Genomic DNA, 21,768 nt, shown 5'->3' with positions numbered 1-21,768 from the left:
AGGAACTATGGGGACCCCTTCCAATATAGATCTCATTGAACCAATTGTTTCCTGGAATATTTATTGTAGACAATAATTTCCCTGATTTCTAGGATAACCCACAAATACAAACGGCTAAATTGTTTGCGCAAAAGAATCTGGTACATGCCTTACCATAAAATCCAGTCTAAAGGGCATTCAAATTACCAAGGAGATTAATGGATACAGTTGCTTTACGTTTATCTTCTCGCATGCGAAAAACATTTCGAAGTCGTAATCTTAATCAAGTAGTATTCATCCCGCTCTCTGAAGCCAAAATGTTCAATTTCCAGGCAATCTTGGTGGAATGGAAACTGCCAAAATCTTAATAATATTTGCCGTCGTCCAGAAATTTTTTTTATCCGAGGCAAGCCCCGGAAACTACTATGCGAGGTACCCCAAAGGTAAAAGATTGTTAAAATTAACGTCTAATTCATGCAAGTAACTCCCAAAGGGTTGGCTCGGGTGGCAGGAAGCGGTTTGAGCAGAATGCTCCTCCACGTTTGAAATTCAAACCTTTGGTAAAAATAATTTTTAGGTGCTATGTGATATGAGCATTACATGGGTTTGAATTTTAACCGGATAAAAGACATGCTTGCAAGATCTCCAAAGCAGTAGATATCTACTCTGCAGATGATTTCTACAACATCTACCACTCTAGATCCCAGAAGATGGATTTCTCCAATTAAAAGGGGTGCATTTTACTGCTCAAATTATTATATCTATAAATTTTTCTATTTATAGTATACTTAACAAATAAAGAACGATTAACATACCATTTAGTCAAAGGCAAAAGTAAAAAGGAAAAAATAAAAAAAAAAACATTGTGGTAAAAATAAAAAAAAATCTCATATTTTGCATGCATAAAGAATGGGAAGAAAACCAGTTATATGTATCCATGGTGACAGCTTTCAACCAAAAGAAGGGAAAACAAAATTTAATAAATATGAAAGTAGGGAAAGGTTGGAAGAGAACAGTGAGCTGGTAATTGAACCCTATCAGCATTCACTTCCCAAGTAAACGGCGTGCACGTTGATTGGCACCTTTCACACGAGAGTTCAGCTCATCGACGTCGTCACTAAGATGATCAAGGGCTTTATTTTGCCTGCAGTCACCATATCACATTGAATATTATGAGAGAGAGAGAGAGAGAGAGAGAGAGAGAGAGAGAGAGAGAGAGAGAGAGAGAGAGAGAGAGAGAGAGAGAGAGAGAGAGTGCCAAATAAATTAAAAGGAAAACGAGAATATATAAAAATCCTCAAGAAAATTTTCTACTCTGACACACAATCTGGTGTGTCAATGTGATTGTGTTGAGGAAAAATCATGGTGAAATCTATTAATGGTGCCAAGAGTATATTGCGCTAGGTGCTGGTAATAAGCTTAACGAAGTTTGTCATGGTAACTTGAATGCCAAGGTCATACCACAGCTGCTCATTCCATACTGTATTCAGTTTGTTTTCCTAATAGAATAAAGTGGAAGTCTTTTACTAGATTGGCTTAGAAACACAGCAATATGGCTAACTTTGCAAGCAAAAGACGTCAATTCTGAAGGTTGTCAAGCAATATGGCTAACCGTGTGAATAAGAACTCAGGCTAGAACAAGAAAGAGAAAAATGAAAAAGAAAAGCAAAGAGATCGGTCATAGTTTCTATTTTTGCTTTTTAAGGCTCCAGTATGAAATTAGTACAGATACGGATGGAAAATGTGAAGTTTGCAAGTTATTGACTGACCTGTTAAGTTCACCTCCCATGTCAACTGCCATATTCTTCAAATCACCTAGAATATTACTTAGATCTGAAAGTGCATCATCTTGCTTGGCATTCTCAACCTAATTTGGTAACCCTCAATCAGTAAAATCCAAAGCAAATATTGCATCGTATGCACCTAATTGATAATCACAAACACAGACCTCAACTTTCTGCAAGGCAATTGTTGGTTCAGGAGGAGGAGTTCGAGAAGCTGACCGTCCTTTGTGTGCAGGAGCTAGACCCAACTTTTCCCTCTGATCTGAGTGGTTTTCAGTTCTTTTGGATGAATTATCTGTTCAGCCAGTACATAAAGACTGCGATTTACGTATCACGATATTTTGACAGATTAAGATTAACAAAGAAAAAAATGTCAACTGAAACACCCTAATTTTATTAGATTAAAACCTGCTGTAATTATAGGCCCTGTGATTTCTCGAGTCTTCTTTGGCTTCCAAGTCTTAGAGAACATTCCACCAAGGTTATTTAAAAGCTTCTCACCCTGGAATAAAGAATGCATGATAAAAAAACAGGAAGCCCAGGAAATAACAATAGGCAGCTACTGCAAACCCAAGTAGAAGACAGAATAAACTCCAATGTAAGAGACACAATTGGGTGGCAGTCCACTTTTAGGTGACAGAAAAATTAGTTACTACACTAATAATTAGACTAGAGATTTTCAAAAGCCTGGCTTTGGATGTAATGATCATCAGATTGCATCTAAAGATGGCAATGAGGTGGTTTTGGACAATTTAAATCCAGGCTGGTCAATCATTTCTAGGATTGCCACCCTCTTCATATAGAAAATGTATTAAAAATCTTTAATCGAAGACATTGTAATATATTAGATGGTCATGGAAAATGTAAGGTAGATTGTGGTCAATTTGGTCAGAGAGCCTCCCCGTGTAATTACTTTGTGAAACTCAAGTTCAACTAAACCCCTTTTAACTTGGTACAAAGAGATCTTGGCCAGAATCTGGCGTGCTATTTATCAGCCCTAAATAAATTATATATACTCATATCACTCCTCATTGACGATGCCTAAGCAGCAAAACTGATAATACTCTTTATAAAACCCTAGATGGAACGTGAAAGATTTTTTGGACAAGCAATAAAATACTAATGAAAACAAGGGCATAACCCAGTAATTAGAGCTGAAAGGTGATAAACAAACATTTAAAATCATATGCATCCCCAATATAAGAGAATCCAGAGACATAGTAGTTGAGTAAACAAACATTTAAAATCATATGCATCCCCAATATAAGAGAATCCAGAGACAAAGTAGTTGAGCTTTGATTTGCAAACCAGCTTTGTAGTTGAGCTTCTTTACATAGCACCTGCATTCCGCAGGTTCTCCTATATAAGAGAATCCAGAGACAATGTTCTACAATAATCTACAAACAGTCGCATATTCACCAGGAATCTCCATCGTAAGCCAGTAGATTCTGTATACGTTCTTTTTTTCCCTAATTGTTCATCCCTGCTTCTATTGCATAGCCTAAATTGCACTTAGTATCCATGGATGATGCACTTGATATTATAAAATGTCTATGATCTTCAAGAAAGCAGGGTCAACCTAGATTCTCAAAGTCAGAGGCGCAGGACATAATAAGGTTCCATTAAACTAGTAACTACATCACGATCCATTTCCTAGGTTACACACAATCATGTATTTCTCAGTAGCAAGATTACAAATGAACTTACCCGACTCAAATCCTTTTCCGTATCAGCAGCCATCATGTGGGTCCTTGTGATTTGCTCACCCTGATAATGCAACATGTCAAGGGTCCTTGTAGCATCCTCCCTCATGTCCTCTGCAAGCTTCAGGCAGTTGTTTACCGTATTTGTTGTCTCCTTAGCCTTGTATACAGCATAGTTTTCCAGTTCTTCCACACTCTGGTTCTGTAATCCTCCCGAGTCATGGAAATTATTTCTGTATCTGTCTCTTGCCACTGCAGAACTAGAATGTGAGGATGACGAAGAAGAAGCCCCTATTCTCTCATCATCATCATCGTCAAAAGGGTTATTGGAATTTGGGGTTATCAGCATAGGTTCTGAAGCAGTTCGTCTTGCAGGTTTAAAAGTTTGCTTAGCCTCAGATTCAGTATCTGAATCAAAAGGGTTAGAAGACGGAAATCCAGGATCCACTGTCTTCTGCTTAGAAACCTTATTCACTGGTGATTTAAAAAATCCAAACATTTTGATAATAAACCGAGATTCCTATTATCACCACAAATATTCTTGGTCCAAGTTCCCTAAACCAAAAGAACCTCTGCTATGATTCCAGGCTTGTACCTAGAAACAGAAGAAGCCAATCAGTTAGAATGGCGTGGATCTGTTTCATCGCTCAAATACAGCCAACAATTTCGAATGGAAGTTTATGATAATTCTTTCAAATGTTACAACTGGATGCATATGTTTGATACAGGGGTTCAAACGAAAAATGCAAAACATCTCTAATGGCAAACGGCTTGGTGCGACATCCAGAAAGACATCACATGTGTTTACGCATTATACATTTCCTTTAATAGTAATATGACATTTAGGAAATTAAACTTTGGAATCCAAACTACCAAAAGGTAAAGAGAGAAAAACTCAGCTATGCAGGAAGTATATATAGAATTTCATAATGTCAAAATCTAGAGGAATAAATTCTGAACAGCTAGAGAAATTTATCATTTCTAAAAAAGCAATATAAACCCAGAACTATATTTCTCTTAATTTTGTGAAGTTGCAGCCATCGAGCAATCAATGAACAGCCATGCCCATTGATAGATAAGCAAAGTAAGCAGAGAGAGAGAGAGAGAGAGAGAGAGAGGAAAGGAAAATTAAAAATAAAACCAATGCATTGTATTCTTGGGCCAAAGCAAAAGATGCAGCAAACAACTGAAAAACATTCCCCGTTTTTCTCCGAAACCACAGAAAACAAGAACAGAAACTCATTACAAGAAAGTAAGATCGAGGTCCGGGAACATAATCAGAAGAAATCAAAACTAAGAGCGAACGGTGACAGATGGGTGCCTGAAATTTAAGTTCCGAGAAAAGAAAACATCAGGGAAAAACCTTCGTCTTGGAGTTCCGTCATTCAAGAAAAGTCTCATACACGAACCAGTATATTTGGGCTTGTGTATGAAAACTAACACTACATACCGGGGCCTGAGGATAGATCGTCAATTTGACCGAGAGAAAAGTATCGCAGAGAGAACTCTCTCTATCTCTTCCTCTATGTATCTCCGTCTTTGTGCGTGTGGGATTTTCACACAAAGATGGGAGCGTCCCGGAAAAGCAGAGAACTGTACGATATAGCGGCCTCTCGAGAAAGTGTACTTTTTTAGAGATCTCTGACAAATTTATGACCGTTGGAATGCCTTTCGTTTTTCGTTTTTTTTTTTTTCTTCTTTTTTTTTTAAATATTGCATGCCGTTGTCTTCTGATGGCTGACTAATTTTGTTTGTTTATTGCGAAATATAAAAATAAATAAATAATAGGAGAGGAGCCTAATGATGCCGCTTTAATCGATGATCCATCCGTAAGCTTGACGAATCTCACGTAAATTCTATATATAATAATAAAATATTAAAATTAAAAATTATATTAAAAAATAATATTTTAATAATATTTTATTTAACTTTCACCTTATTTCATAATTAAAATTTAATAATATCAACCGAATAAACTGTAAAAATTTTTAAATTAATAAAATTATTCTAATTATTTGTTTTATAATTAAAAACAATGGAAATAAAAATGAACGAATCAAATAGATTGCAGAGCTCGGGGCCAAACGCATTACCTTATCATCAATATTGACCATTGTTCATCATTATAATTTGCTTTTCTACCGAGAAAATGATACACATTTAACTAATTTTATAAAATTTATATAAGAAACAATTTTTCAACCGGCAATTCTAATATCTGGATGAATTTTTTATACAAAAATTTTATGTACAGTCATTTTTATAAATTTTTTTGTGCATTCTAATGATATAATTGATTGTGTATTAAAAAAATTAATCTAACTAATTATATCAATGGAGTGTGTAGAGAATATGCAAAAATGACTGTACGTAGAATTATTCTTTTCTATATACAGTACTTTTGGTGCTTTCTTATGGCAACCATCTTGTTCAGTCAGTGTATTTTTTGTGCTTATTGAGATTTTGCCTTCTATCATCAGTTCACATTTCAAGCAACGATAATTCGAATTTATTCACATCTTGGCATAACCATGTGGGCAAGGTTTCCCTTAACAAATCATTGAAATCCTATCATCTGCTTTACCGCGTAATCATTTTATTTGAGGAATGCAGATTATTTCCATTTTCGTGCTTGAGTCATACTACGTTGTGATTGTTATGACATGGGCATGGTCGAAGAGCTATTAAGTGAATATCATTTTGGAGCAAGTTCGGGAATCTATAGATGCTGATATGAATGGCCGATCCGGTACCTCAAAAGAAGAGCTAGAGAGTGCAAGGGAAGATGGGGAGCTTCCATCTTTGGTTCCTTCTGCATCTGTCACTGGTGATGTTAAACTTAATCGTTTAAAAGGATTTAATCATGAGCATTCCAGGCAGCTGACTTTAATTTCAAAGAGCCTCGTACCTCCAATATCCAAGACAAAATCCCAAAGTTTTAAGAAACCTGATGACGATTTGGATCTGATGCTGGATACTGATAGCGATCAGGATGGGCCTGCATATATTGAGCTTGAGTCAGAAAATACTGCTACTCAATATTATGAGATGGGTGAAAAGTCATGGGTGAATCATGGGGCCAAGGAATTTTGTCTTGTTTTAACCAGGAACATGGATACTGACCAGAGAATTTGGAAGTTAGAAGCCAAGATCATGATTGGCATGGAATATCCTCTAAGGCCTCCACATTTTGCATTGAGTCTTTACAATAAAATCCTCTGGGGGAAATCATTCAGAAAGTGATGGTTCAGAGTGGTATAATGAACTCTGTGCCATTGAAGCCGAGGTCAATCTACATATATTAAAAATGCTACCCCTGGATCAGGAAAAGTATATTTTATCTCACCAAGTGTGTTGTCTTGCAATGTTGTTTGACTATTTCGTGGATGAGACATACCCATCCTCAGAAAAAAGGAGGGGCATTTCCGTGGTTGATGTCGGTCTGTCTAAGCCTGTCAGTGGTAGGCTTCTTGCCAGATCATTTAGAGCAAGGGATCGTAGGAAGATGATATCATGGAAGGACATGGAATGCACTTCCGGCTATCCTTACTAGAACTTTTGATATGGGATCCAAAGGCGATGAAGTTGGTTCATCTGTTGCTGCTGCCAGTAAGCCAAGTGCTGAAAGACATAATAGAAGGATGAATGGTAGATTCTGCTGCTTTAATAATTGAAAATATTTGATTTACCTATTTTCTCAAAAAAAAAAAAAAAAGTGAATATCATTTTGCTCTCTTCCTAGGTTCCTCTCTTGGTGTTATAATCTTAGATTAGAGTACATAGCATAAGCATTTACCTCAAATAGCAAATCTTGGATCGAGTGTGCTTGTTCCACGGACATTTCCACCGTTGTTGTTTGTCCAAATTCATCCTCAACAATGGTGGAGTATGCCACGTGGTAAAGACCAAGACATTACTCACATAACTCCATAACCTATATCCCGGGACCAGAGAGAAACATTTGAGAGAGAATTCTATTTTCTCTATGATCTTTCTATGGGAACAAGGAAAGAATCAAAAGAAGCTCTATATGAGCTTCTCTGTTGGTGCCCCCTTGGCTGGCCATTATAAGCCATGGCCAGCTCCTTATCTTGTAATGAAGTGGCCGTTTCAATGCAAGTGTAACATCCAACCATAATGGCCAGGCGTTACATGTAAGACCAACTGGTGCTACCACTGTGGGCGAACCACCCCCCCCCCCCCCCCCCCCCCCCCCCCAATTCATACACTTGGACAAGCTTGTCCACTACAATTATTTGTTTATAGGTATAGTCCCAAAAAGGTTCACACTTCTGAAATTTAGGAGATGCCAGTGCATAGTCTAGACACCTTCATTACAAATGCATCATCCATAGTGTCGAGTCTTAAATATCACCTGGAGTTTACGCCATCAGTTTCTCTTGACCGATTTGAGCTCCCCAAGAAATTTTTCACGACCACTAATGGTGTTCACGATACCATTATCACAAATAGAAATACTAATTATTACTATGAGAAGATGAATGTAAAGCAAGCATGTTATTGCAAGGTCTGTGGGTTTTTCTTGGGTTTCTGTTAGTTACAGCCATTAATAATTAATCCTTGTTTGCACATTACTTTCAAGACGATATTTTTAATTATTTTTCCTATTATTGCAAGGTAGAGCATTGCTAAAAGCATTTAGAGACTTAGAGCTTTTAGGGGCTTATGCAGAGGCTTTGAGAAAGATGGGGCATGATTGATGTAGCTAGGCTGGTCAGATAGTTTGACAATACATCCATTCATCTGCTCTTGTGGATCGCTTCTAGTGAGTAAATGAAAATTTGTCATAGTTTCATGCCATTTGGATGATACTGGCATAATGATAATCTTGAAAAAGGGAACAAACCTGTTAGTCACATATAATCTAATTTAGCAATTTAATAAGATACACGAAGTGACTTACTTATTGACTTCCAAATAAATCTGTTAGCAATTTGGACTTTCTATTCCTCAAGTAACAAAGTTCTCTCAGCTAGTTGAACTTCAAATATTATATAAAACTCTTGACTTGTGACTTTGACGACTCCAAGAGTGACATTCTAAAAGTAATCTTGTGAGAGTACAAAATTTGAAAGGCTAACCCGGACTGGTTACTTTGTGAAAGTAATTTTTTCAAATGCAGAAACTTATTCAGCATAAGGATTCCATTGGCATACACTAACCTAAAACAGACTTGCGACTTTTCAAGTGCCTAAATTCAGTCAATTGATTATTGACAGGAAACAGATATTGCACTGGGGGATGGGGGATTAGGGTGGCTTGCTTCATGCTTTCTGATCACTGAAAAAATTAAATTGCACTGCATGGGGATATAAACTTAGATACAAGTATAGCTTATTCAAGCAACATATCACAAAAGATGGGGGCAGTAGGAAGTTGCTGAAAGTTGACTTGAAGAATGATGCAGCTGTGTTCATTATCCATTAGAGCAACAATATTTACAATGTGAGTTATTTGCCAAGGTTACATTCTTAAAACTTCAGTGGAAGCATTGCTAGTCCCAGACTCCCATGTACTCAAGTGCAATGAAGTTTGCTTACTTTGTTTATCTTGTGATTGATTAAAGCATCTTTTATCAGATGGGCAATCCTTGGGGAAATTGTAAGAAATGATGTATACCCTGGGAAAAAGTAGTGATTGATTAATTGTAGTCCTAATCACATCACTGCTCACAATATTTACAAAGTGAGTTATTTGACTTGGGTGCTATAGTGTGATGCATACCCTTGAACAACATATGAATATGAGTTGCCAATACTTTTCGCATGCTTGCTATAAAAAGAATGTTTCAAAACAACTAAAACTATCAGGTTATTGCTGAATTTGAGTGTTGCTCTCACCATATTTGATGTGCACGTTATTTACGGTGTATTTTCATGTGCATAAACTTGTTTTCGTTTTCTTCTTATCTATAACTGTTATATAAGCTCTGTACATGTCATATTTTAACAGGTCTTATTTTAGTTGTCCACAGTTTGCTGATAGTGAAGAACTCCAATTTGAATGGAGGGAAGAAAAAAGAAAGAAAGAAGAAGAATCAAGACCAAGGTTGCATCCTTCCTCAAAGAGAAATCTAGCTATGTTAAAGCCTGATGGAATATTTGGTGTCCAGGTTATTCACTAATGATGAACTAAATTCTTTGTTCTCTTTTAAGTTTTTTCTATTTTATTGAATACGATAGCATGCAAAACAAGAATCATATTATGTTTTTCCATTGAGATTGTTATATATTGACGCCGGATAAAATAATGATTATTCTCTATGCTAGTTTCAACAAATAATTTACAGGGAGGAAAGGCAAGAGAATCATCCAAAATGCAGAGAAAACAACTTTGATGTTTAATTCAAAGTTATCAAATCCAATAATAATGAAAATCAACCCACAAGCCTAGTTGTAATAGCTAAAAATATCCATATTAGAATTTTGTCAAAAATAGCAAAATTTCAATAATCACTCCAAAAATAAATATGTAATAAAAGAATTAATCAACAAAAAATTTAGCCCAAATCAAGTTCAGAATTATTTTCTAAACGATAAATGAAATATTATCATAAAAGAAAAAAAATAACTAAAATTGGGGATTTGGAGGGGAAAACAATAGGTTTTGGCATCTAAAAAGATGCACATTGAGCATAGCTAGGTGATCACAATGTGCGCACTGAAAAGAGCTTTTCGAATTGAGATCATGTGTAATTATGATACACATAACTAAAGTTATGGCCAAAATATTAAAACACACTTAAAATTGTCCCAATTAGGGAAAGATCACGGTTTTCTGCCATTTTTGCATTGATCTACCACTTTAAGATATTTCAACGCCATCAACACACAATCTGACAACTCAGCATCATCTAAATTGGATCCTCCTACATAATATATCATGTGAAGAAACAGCACCATAAGAAGAGCTACTTACAGTTGGAGCATATCTTTAACAGGCACAAAAGCCTAAAGCCTGCTTTTGTTTATACAACTCATATGTATAATGTGAATCATCTTTGTGGTATCTGGAGCCTCTTCTACATGCTAGTTATTTGCCTTAGGAAACAGTAGAATTATTTTGTGTATTCTCTCAGATGAAGCACATCAATGAATTCAAGAGGCACTTATCGATTATCAGGGGATCGAAATTGTTGACCGCTATTTAAACAAAAAAAAAAAAAAAAAAAAAACAAGTGAAAGAAACGAGTCGTGATGAAAAGCTTAAAACTGAATTTCGTTTCTTTGGGTATGTTTTTCATCTCATTCTGGCTTCTATATATGGAGTAGGACCAAATGGGCTTCATGATAAGGCCAAGCTAAAGCCCACCAAGTAAGAAAAAGCAAAAGCCTTCATGGGCCGTGACCCTTTTTACTCCTTTCAGTTTGACTCTTTCTGAAGACAATTCTGAATGGTATTTGCTGCCGGTAAAGGTTAAATCCTGAAGCAGACTACAAAGAAGCTTAATCACTGCCAGACACAAACCCTAGGCTTTGTCCATTGATCTCTGAAAGTTTCAGTGGAAAGACCCTTTAAAACAAGGTTCCAGACTACAGCCAAATTCTATCATTTTTTCTCGTCTACTTTGATCCATGATAGTATTCGATACACAAAAAATACTCCTCTTTTGTAGTTAGTTCTGTATCAAATACTACCCAAAAAAAGTACTCCACTTTTGTAGTTAGTCTTGTATTTTTTTTCCCACCCTCCTTCGTGCATGTTATTTCGTTTGATGAAATCTTCATCGGGTTCAGAGAAAGGACAAAAACAGACTGCAGCCAGAAGTTATGCTGAGGAATTGTATCCAATATTCCCACTAGAGCAAGTCTAGCAAAGGTCTCGTTTGGTTACATAGATGAATTGAGATAAAAGTTAAAAATTAAATAAAATATTACTGTAATTTAAAAAAATTAAATTATTTATTATATTTTATGCAGGAGTTTGAAAAATTCTAATGATCATATGACATGAGATGAGATGAAATCGGTTTCATCTGTGTAACCATACCAGGCAGACAAGGTGAATCTCTCACTCTCTATCAAGGCAACAAAGTGCTTAGCTATCAACCATCAAAAAAGGTCCCTATTACTTCATGTAGATCCTATAAAGGAAATCACTAAGATGATCTTCAACTGGGAAACACTTTTTATAACTAAACTCCAAGCACATCAATTTGAATCTTAGTAGGGTCCTCTTAACCTAAATTAAAGGCAGGCAATGTCTGATCGTCTAGCTCCTTTCTCCCTCGGAAGCAACGCAATTAACAACCGATATTATCTCCTGAACTTTTACCAATAAAGATGATCGAGATCGAACACTTTCTGTAAAATTTAAGACTAAACTCATGAAGCTTGCTCTTATTCTACAGTTTTCATTTGCCTGAGATGGCTTTAATACAATGAACAGAGAGAGAAAAAAAAAATTGCTTTTGTGTGTGAAAGTGATTCCATAGATCCCCTTTTAAAATTCTTTAGGAACCACCCGGGGAAATGTGTTTGCTGCATGCCATTTAAAGTGGATCGAAAACTGGCCTAACATTCTTAGAAAATATGCAGGGTGTGAGATGCCTTAGAATATGATTCCTTTTCAAAAGTTGCTTTCAGCCTCATCTTTCTGAATGTCACGTTGAGGTGAATAACTCAACTATCGCCTAGAGTAGTACCCTAGACCCATAGTTCGGCAGAGCAACAGACACCACTTTTAAAATAGATAAATATATATATAAAAAAAAAACAAAAACAAAAACAAAAACAAAAGCAGCTTGTTTAGAATCACTTTAATAATTTGCTTATTTCATGCTGATCTGTGTCTCTCTCTCATATTCATACACACAGAAAATTTGGTCCATTTCCACTAGCTAGCTAGATACTCAAGATGCAAAGGAAAACTAATCGACTATACGACTTCTATATTCATGGAGACTATTACCTATCTTTGGTAATTAAAAGATACCAAAACTATTTGAAAACTATTCAAAACTTAATCATTTCATTTCTAATATTTAACATTACTCAAATATAAATATTTTTCAATTACAAATTTTCATTTTTTTTATCTAATAATTATAATTTTTCTAAACTTTCAAACAAAACACAAAAAACAAATCAATTTTTTTTAAATCCTAAAATAAAAATTATATTTTAACAATATTTTAACTTTATAATATTTTTATTTAACTTTTTCTCTCTCATTTTTCAAAACTCAATAAAACATATTAATTTAAACCATTTTATGACTATTTACAAATCATTTCACTACTATTATATTCACATATTTTTTATTTGATTTGATCTTATCTCAACATCCCAATTAGCGCTTAATCTTGAAAAACTTTTTATGCCCAAAGACTAGTACTCCGAAACTCTTTGGCCATCGATTAGTTCATCAACTTGATAATATTTCATTCTAATAAGTGCGTGAGTCTCATGCACCGCCCAAATCACTCGTGAGCTTCATGCAGCTCTGCCCAGTGATCTCTAGATCCGGCCAACTGCTATAGGCGTTGCACTTCGGCTCGTCTTGATGATCTCTTTATTTAACATGGTTTTCCTAAAACTTAAAGAGTTACACAACTACCTGCATGTCCAAGAACCATTTAGTACTGATCTTTCTTTCTTTCTTTTCTCTTTTCTTTTTATTGCGCTGATGTGGCATTTGTAATGAGATTTTCCTCTCCTACATATGGTGTTATCAATACATCATTTGCTTAAAATGATTAAAAAAAAAAAAAAAAAAAAAAAGAAAAAAGAAAAAAGAAAAAAGAAAAAAGGACAGCGTGATATATATAGTTGAATGAGTCAATCCAACTCATGCACTAGGAGATCAACACATTGGCAGCTTTCCTCTGCATGATTAACTAACCCTGCTAGTGGCATAAGACTCTGGAATGCAATAATGCAGCATTGGAACAATATAATCCCACCAGCTTGGTCATGAAATAATGAACCAGTCAGAGACGTCTCAACTAACTAAAGCTCTAGCAAATTACAAAGTTAATATATATTCCACGATCTGGACCCTTAATTAATTACCCTAACACGTACACGATGAACCCCAGCTACTTATTATATATATATATATATATACACACATAAATATATATACTTCACAAATTAAGCTTTTGGCATACTTCCAATTAAGATATACACACGACGTACCAAGGACCAGACGATATAAGGCCCGGTCACCAAATAGGAGAACCAGATTCGACCCCACTCTCTGCATCAAAATATAATATATAGATATCCGATGTGATGAGTTTAAGCAAAGATTACGAGGTACTGTCCACAACCATAACATGCAATGTCTTCTCATCAACGTACGTATAAATTGGGTCTTTCTCATCAACGTATAAACTGAGTCTTTCTCATGATCAACGTATAAATTGGGTTTTTCTCATGATCAACGTAAAAGTTGGGTCTAATTCCCAACTAGATAGATTAATAACTGAACAGAAGCAGTACCTCTTTTTGAGTTCATTCGTTTCTTTATGGCCTAATAAAAATAGATGAAAAACCTTGGAGAGCGGTGGGTCTGCCATTGTGGATTGCCGCGTCAAACTGTCCCTTTCTCATCGTATTTTCCTTTTTTTTTTTCTTTTTTTTTTTTTTGATGGGCATCGTATTTTCCTTTGAAAACGAACAAAGTGGTTTTTGCGACACTAACACGCCTATGATGTGATTGTGCTGTTTAATCACACATGAGGTCTCTCACATCAAGCGCGCCAAAGCCCTTTCAAACCCAAGTGCTAGTACTTCATGTGCCAATGAGCTCCAACTCAGATCCCTTGCCTAAAAAAGCCATATAATAATATATATACTACTTTTTTACTTGTGGTCCATATCTCTTCAGTCCCTTACCTTATAATTATACATTGGAAAATAATATCCTAAAGCGACAAAACGATATAATTAATCACAAGAAAAAATTATATTTATCAATAAATGTGTAGGACATATATACATGATTCATTAACGTACGCTACTTATATTTACACCAGAATTTGCATTTTAAAAAAATATTCTAGTATGAAATGCGTTACCTCAACATCAGCTTAATTAAAATAAAAAAATTCTAGCTAAACTTGAAGCCGGAAAGTAATTTTAAGCCCATGGTAATGTTTCAAGAAATCGTTTCATTGATATTGATCCATTTCTATAGGATACATGAAAATTCTAACTTTTTGTGTTGGTCCTTTACATGACTAGTCGCATTAATAGTGGTGTGAGCGGTTGAGATTCTACCAAACACTTCGGTGCAAAAGTCTTTGGGTAGAGATGAGTTTACGTGTCACTTTCATGATCAGGAGCAACTTTCTCAAAGGGCGGGAACACACGAAAATGGTCGACGTTCATGAAGAAGCTAGCCTGCCTTGCCCCCACCAACTATATATATATATATATAATGATGATATTTTAATTATATTAACAACAGTAAATCTTATGATGCTGCCTTTATTATTTCATCAAGGTTCAATGTTTCTGCCTGCCTAGCCACTCATGTATCTTACCCTAGCCAGCCATATATATATATATATATATATATATATAGCATGCCCCGCTTTTTGCTTCATCGATCGTATACTCATGCATGTTTAAGTTAGTCTGTGTCGGTCGGGCAATCTCAGCCCTTTATCTTTTAATTACGAAGTTATGGTAATCATATTGTCGTTATAATTATAATATTAATCCAAATTGTCGGCACATAAAACCCTTCATGCATGCATGATGTAGATATGTATGTGTGTATACACATTATATATACACGCATCGTCTATATAAGGTAAATATTATTAATCATGCAGTGCCTATCATTTCGTAAATGCGTGGCCATACCAAATATAGGTAATTAAGCTACCTCCTACCACACTAAAAAAACACACACACACATATATAGAAGTATAGATATATTAATTAATTATGTATATATAGTAGCTAGCTAGCTAGGTACCATGCAAAAACCTAGCTAGCTAGAAGATCATACTTGATGATCATGTTTACGGGTTGGGTTGGTTAATTAATTATTTAAATACCGTCTATACAAAGAAAGTTAAAAAGCAGGTTATAGATATCGCCAATGTAGAATATATGCACGTCCTGTCATTCTGGTTACTTAAGTTCCATCCAAGTTACTATTAAAAAATTATTAATTATGAACAAGTTGTGCTAAAATGAATTAGTTGGCTTGGGGCCGTACGTATAATATCGTGCTTAGCATTAAAATTAATTAGGTGTTAGGAGCAAAACCTGTTTGACAAAAGAAGGGTACTGACTTTAGCGCTCCATCTCTATCATATTGATGCAGTAACTCTACGATATATACACACACATATATAATATATAATGTACGTGTGTGTGTGTGTGTATATATATATATATCATGAATGAGACTTTGCCCCTGATTTGATCTAAAAAAGATATATGGCCCGAAAACGATTGATGCAGAATGTATATATGTGGACCACATCATGGCGTACCGCATACGGGGGGTGAATGGCGCCTAGGCGGTCCGTATTTTTATAATATATATATATATATATATGTATATATATGCTTGATGCTTTGATAGGAGGGGCATGGCATGGCATGGCAATAATATGATGGTGGGGAAGTGGAATTATATATATATGATTACATATATACTTTGGTACATCCATTTCTTGTTAAAACGCATGCATCTACGTACGTCCTATTAGATTCTTTCATGATCCGACGTTTGTGCAGAGTTTAGAAATTTGTTGAATCGATCATGACCTGATCTGTTCGAACGTCTTTCAAGTACCCATCGGCGGCTTGCGTCTTGTTTGGGAACGCATCTTATTTTTATTTGGGTTAATTTAGTGTTTAGCGTCTTTTTTCATTTGTTTCTAAAATCTTGACCCCTTCACTTCCACGTAATTTTTTTCATTTGTTTAGCGTCTTTGTTCATTTGTTTCAGGTACCCACGCATCTTTTTTCATTTGTTATTCTTAGTCACAATATTATAGTTAACGGGTTAATTGTATTCTAAGTGATTTTTCTTATTTAGTTCTTAATTTGTAAAACTACTTAAACTGTACTACATCATGAAAAGTCGATGCGAACATTATCTCTAGCTACTAATGGTATAGACATAAGATACATAACTTCCTATTATTCACACAACCTTCACATATTATACTTTTTTTAATTTTTTTTCTTTTATCGAATATTTTATATATGAATAATTAATAGAAGAATTTAATTAGTTTAAGAAAAATAAATTCAAATTTTTTTTAAAAAAAATATTAAAAAAAAAAATGATATACATGAGAAGGTTGAGACGCATCATATATAATCAATCATCCTTCAAAATTTACAATCGGGATTTGATCAAATAGTGCTCCACTTCCAAAACTATACTCTTTTTGGCTTAATTGGATTTGAAGTTTGAACAATATCTCATGTCAAACGAATTAAGCAATAATATTCTTTATACCAAAATTAGAATTAATCTATATATGAATCATGATCAGCGTCGTCATTGAATATCTTTTTATTTTTATTTTTATTTTTGCACACTGAAGCGTACGTACGTGATCTCGACTCTCACCTAACTTGCTGGAAATAATCCTACAAAAATCAACCTACTAGAGGCCATAGATCACATCAAAATCACCTACCATGCAACTTTTCAAAATTCATCAATCTTCAGTACTGGTAAAACCTCATTTCTTTGAGAAAATTATTAGTGCATGTACAGTACTCATGTGTCAATATACAAAACAAATTAAATAAACTCTTCCCTATTCCCCCAATTGGCGAACTATATATATATTATATGTATTTTATGAAAAAAAACTTTATATAAAGAGATAATTTCATAAAAACAGACTGATAAATTATTGTGACTTGATATATAACACGTCAAATTATTATAAATCTATTATTATTATTATTATAGAATAGATCTAGCGCGTAACATATAAAATCATATTAATTTTTAAAATTATTTTTATAAAATTTATTTATGATAGTAAAACTACTCTTAAATGAATCGTAGCTAGCTAATTAGAAGGAATCATTGTCGGCACGCTTGGCAATCGGCATATATTATATATTATATAATATGGTTGCTGTCAACTTGTCATTTGATCTAATGTTTTTTGTTAACCTCTTCAATTAAAGCTGTGATGAAATTAATTAGGGCCTGTAGCATTAGTAATTAAGCCGCTTAAGAAATTAATAAAAAGCCTAGTTTGTCAACATCGATCATGATATATATAAATTATGGCTAACTAGCTAGCCGTCATCTTTCGGTGTTAATTATTATAAGCTGTCTTTATTTAATTTAGACTACTCGATCCGATCCTATTTTTTATAATATATTGATAATTAAGTGCCTGCCTAGAGATCCAACAACACTTTTCGACTATATATATATATATATATATATTAGGTGGGAGTAACGTGCAAAGCACGTTTGTCTAATTTTATAAAATGATTATTTGTAAAAAATAATATATATTTTATAAAAATTATTGATGTCACTTAATAATTTAAGGCATATTGGAGAAAATAAAAAAATTAGTTCAAAATATCATATAATCCAATACATGTTTATAACATCTATAATTTTAGCAAAGATGTATACAAAAAATTTAATAAAAGTCTAACACAAACGGTAGTTCAAAATATGTGTCGTTTGATGTTTGTATTATAATTCATCAATTTATGTCATCTTGTAGACAATCAATAGAGACAATATTGAAATTCTTATTTTGCTGTTGGTTGAGTCGATCAGGGACAACATAAAGTTAAAACATAATCTTTTTATAAAATTTGTGATATAAGATTTTCTATATATAGCATATATATAAATCATAAAATATATTTTGAAATTGTTGGGCGAATTTACTCTTTCTTGATTAGCTCAAGGATCGTGGCCTTTATCACGTGCCTATCATAGCAAGCTCACGTATAGAATATGACTTAGCGGAAGCTACGTCCTACTACCATGGGAAAAAAAAACACTTTGATTAAACACACTTATATTATATATTATATAAGATTTTTAAATTTAGAATACTCAATAATTTGAGTTAATGAAACGTATAATACATGTATATTATACTTAGAAATTCACGTCTTATGCACCTAATACACGTGTATATGTTAAGGAGAAAGAGAAAAATATAATAATTAATCTTTAATTACTTATTATTATATAAACTATTAAGTATTATAATTATTGAGATTAATAAATCATATAACAACATTGAATGCTATTTCTCTCAACATTTATGTCTTCATTTTATGTGCCAAACCGTTAAAACAAATGGTGTTAACTTTAACGGAAAAACAAGAAAAACCGTTAAAACAAGATTTTCCGTTTCATACACACTTTTTATATATAGAAGATATATGTGTATCCCCGGCCTATTCATTATCTACGTCATCTATCTCCAAATAACAGCACTAAAACCAGTAATTAATCAAAACCCTACGCATCGCATCATGCATCACTCTCAATTAATGCTATCCATTTTAATATAACTTGGCGCCAACTAATTAGCTCGTTTTGATCATTTCAGCCTAATTAATTATAGCATATATGTGAAGTTGATATTTGTCAATCTCAAATCGAAAAATCCTAGTGCCTCTTTCCCTCCATCTCTAATAAAAAATCAAGGATTTCAGATCTGATTTTCACTTGAGAGAGAGGAAGAGGAGTATTCTCCTTCCCTTCATCCTCCATTCATTCATTTTATTTATTAAGGTTTCTTTGTTTAGTTTTATTTTACTTTCTTTAAAGTAAAAAAAGATAGATCAACAACTTTCTAATAACTCCCGAGAGACACGCGTGGCACAAGCAAATTCACAAGTCTAAAATTGTTAGGAAGAAAGTGGTGGTTTTACAAAAATCATTGCGCTTGGTTCTCACACGCTGCGCACATCTTCACATGGTCCTTACGCGTCACCCTTTCCAGCAACTCTTCTAGACCCACATGCCAAATCACCGTACTCATCATCACCAAATCTTTCATATCTGACTTTTATTGCCTTCACGGGCCGTCACAAATTTTGAACTCTATTAGAATTGATCCAAACTGTAATACGTCATTTTTTGCATCTATATTACTGTTTTCCTTTTTGTTAATTAAAATAAAAAAAGAGCTACTTTCTTGAATTTTTTTTATAGAGGTTGAATCATCTTTTTCTATAAAGGGTGAGATTGAGTCTCTGTTTAGGAAGAAATTATTGTCTCTTGGATGTTTGTTTGTAGAGAGTATCAGCAATAGTGAAGACTAGACCAATTACAAAAAGAAATCGTATATGTTGAACCCAAGATTTCAAGTTTTGTGTAATTATATATTTACACATGGATTTTGATGATAACAAATGAATTCAAAGAATAAAGAAGTCTCAAGTTCAAGTTGTCTATACAATGGAGTCAAGCACATCAAGGAAACAAACATGAGCAAGAAGGGAACAAATTCACATTAAAATTATAGAGTAATGTTGTAAATCTCTTCAAAATTCGAAATTAGGATTAATGCTCAAAATTAATATTTTATCATAAAGCATTAAAATACATTTTTCACATGTGCATGAATATTTTTGAAAATTAAATTTGAAAATTTTGAAAGATGATTGATTGTCATCTTTTGCATGTGCATGCCTTGATTAAAGGGTTGAATTTTGAAAATATTAAAGATGATTAATTGTCATCTTTCACGTGTGCATGTTTTATTTGAATATTTTCAAAAGTGATTGATGCTTTTTTAGACTTATACAAAAGGTAGATGATTTTGTTTGAAAAATTTGAAAAGCAAAGTGTGCTCATTTTGTCATATACAAAAAGTAAAAGATTAGGTTTGAATTTTTTGAAAAGGAAAGTGTGCTCATTTTGTCATATGCCAAAAGTAAAAGATTAGGTTTGATTTTTTTGAAAAAGTGAATGATGTTGTCTTTGACAATTGAAAAAGAAGAACATTTTATTTGAATTTTTTGAAAAAGTGAATGATGTTGTCTTTGACATGTGAATCTTTTTAAATTTGAATATGAAGTCTCATATGCTTATAAATAGATCATTTGAGAACTTCACATTTACAACATCCAGAGCATACAACATTCATTCAAAGCTTTCATTCTCTCTTCTTTAAGCATTGAGCCTTAATCCTTATTCATTTTGAGAGATATAGTTTGTGCTGTATTATTCTTATTTCACTCATTGAGGAGTGTTTTCTGATAACCTACCCACTATCAGCTTTTGTATCAGAAAAAGGGTGTGTATAACCCTTGTACGTGTAGAAAGTATTCTATACGGGGAATAGTTGAATCACCACTTGTAAGGTGATTGCAAGTGTAGAGGGTGTTCTACACGGATCCTTTGTAGCGGTGTTGTTCAAATGTGTAATAGGTTTCTATATCCACCTGAAGGAGGTTGAATAGTAAATTTGAGAATCCTCAAGGGGTAGCTTGAGGCGAGGACGTAGGCAGTGGGGCCGAACCTCGTTAACATACTGAGTTTGCTTCTCTCTTACCCTTACTCTTTATATTTATTGTTATTTCATATTTTGTTTATATTTTATATTATATATTTGATTTATAATTGTTATTTTTTTTAATACAACTCAATTCACCCCCCTCTTGTGTTAGTCATCTGGGCAACAGTATACTAGTGAAGCTCCAAATGCACTATTTTGATTTATAATGCCATGTTTGATATGGGACATCTCAGAATGTATCCAGTTATAGATGTAAGTTTTTCTGATGAATAAACAATGACAATTTTCTTTAAAAAAAAAGTTATAGGATATATGTGAATCATGTTCACACACACATATATATAAATCCTGTTTCCAAACTGACGTTATTGATCTTTTAATTTGGAAATAAATAATTATATATATATATATAACTTTTGGATGTACAAGCTTGTACAAAATTTTATGTTTGTTGTTAGCAACTTAGCATTACTTTTTAACAATATATTGGATAAATTTTTAATTTAAATAAATATTTACATATTTATAATTCGCTTCATAAAATAATATATAATATATATATTATGTATAGGTTGGGCGAGAGATACAATAATGGTTTAAAGGTAATAAATGACGGTACTAGCTATTACATATATATCAATGTATAGTTGTAAAAAATAAAATTAGGGCGGGGATACTCAGGGTCCACTCTGTTGGCCCAGGATGCAGCCGCAACCAATTCGAATTGACTACTAAATTAATATCTTAATTACTCATTTTTGTCCTACATATATATGTATTTTAAATAATTTCATGATAAACTAATTATTTATTTAAATATATAGTTGAATAT

At 33.6% G+C, this 21,768-nt stretch overlaps 1 protein-coding gene across 3 annotated transcripts; it reads right to left on the bottom strand.

The window, feature by feature from the left end:
* Nucleotides 1–848: 848 nt before the first annotated feature.
* On the bottom strand, nt 849–5,084 carry LOC122309581 (putative SNAP25 homologous protein SNAP30). 3 transcript variants are annotated; one of them, XM_043123103.1, is made up of 6 exons: nt 4,788–5,084; nt 3,471–4,061; nt 2,172–2,265; nt 1,928–2,058; nt 1,749–1,846; nt 849–1,123 (listed from the first exon to the last, which is right to left on the bottom strand). In XM_043123103.1, the coding sequence occupies exons 2-6, from the start codon at nt 3,963–3,965 to the stop codon at nt 1,024–1,026; spliced, it is 918 nt and encodes a 305-aa protein (XP_042979037.1). In that variant the 5' UTR covers nt 3,966–4,061; nt 4,788–5,084; the 3' UTR covers nt 849–1,023. The 3 variants fall into 3 exon arrangements, with proteins under 3 accessions (XP_042979037.1, XP_042979036.1, XP_042979038.1); XM_043123102.1 differs by having other exon boundaries at nt 4,830–5,084; XM_043123104.1 differs by having other exon boundaries at nt 4,917–5,082.
* Between the last annotated feature and the right edge of the window lie 16,684 nt (nt 5,085–21,768).

The sequence above is a fragment of the Carya illinoinensis genome, chromosome 5 (genome assembly GCF_018687715.1).
Source record: "Carya illinoinensis cultivar Pawnee chromosome 5, C.illinoinensisPawnee_v1, whole genome shotgun sequence".
NCBI lineage: Eukaryota > Viridiplantae > Streptophyta > Magnoliopsida > Fagales > Juglandaceae > Carya > Carya illinoinensis.
The sequence above is the reverse complement of the archived record's forward strand: the minus strand, read 5'-3'. Positions and strand labels throughout refer to the sequence as shown.

Bases quoted from the DNA above. Each gene is read 5' to 3' on its own strand.
- LOC122309581 (XM_043123103.1), bottom strand. From the start codon at position 3,965: ATGTTTGGATTTTTTAAATCACCAGTGAATAAGGTTTCTAAGCAGAAG. The intron at 2,266-3,470 runs GTAAGTTCATTT...TCTTTATTCCAG, and splicing joins CGGAAAAGGATTTGAGTCGG to GGTGAGAAGCTTTTAAATAA. The intron at 1,847-1,927 runs GTCTGTGTTTGT...TTACCAAATTAG, and splicing joins TTGCCTTGCAGAAAGTTGAG to GTTGAGAATGCCAAGCAAGA.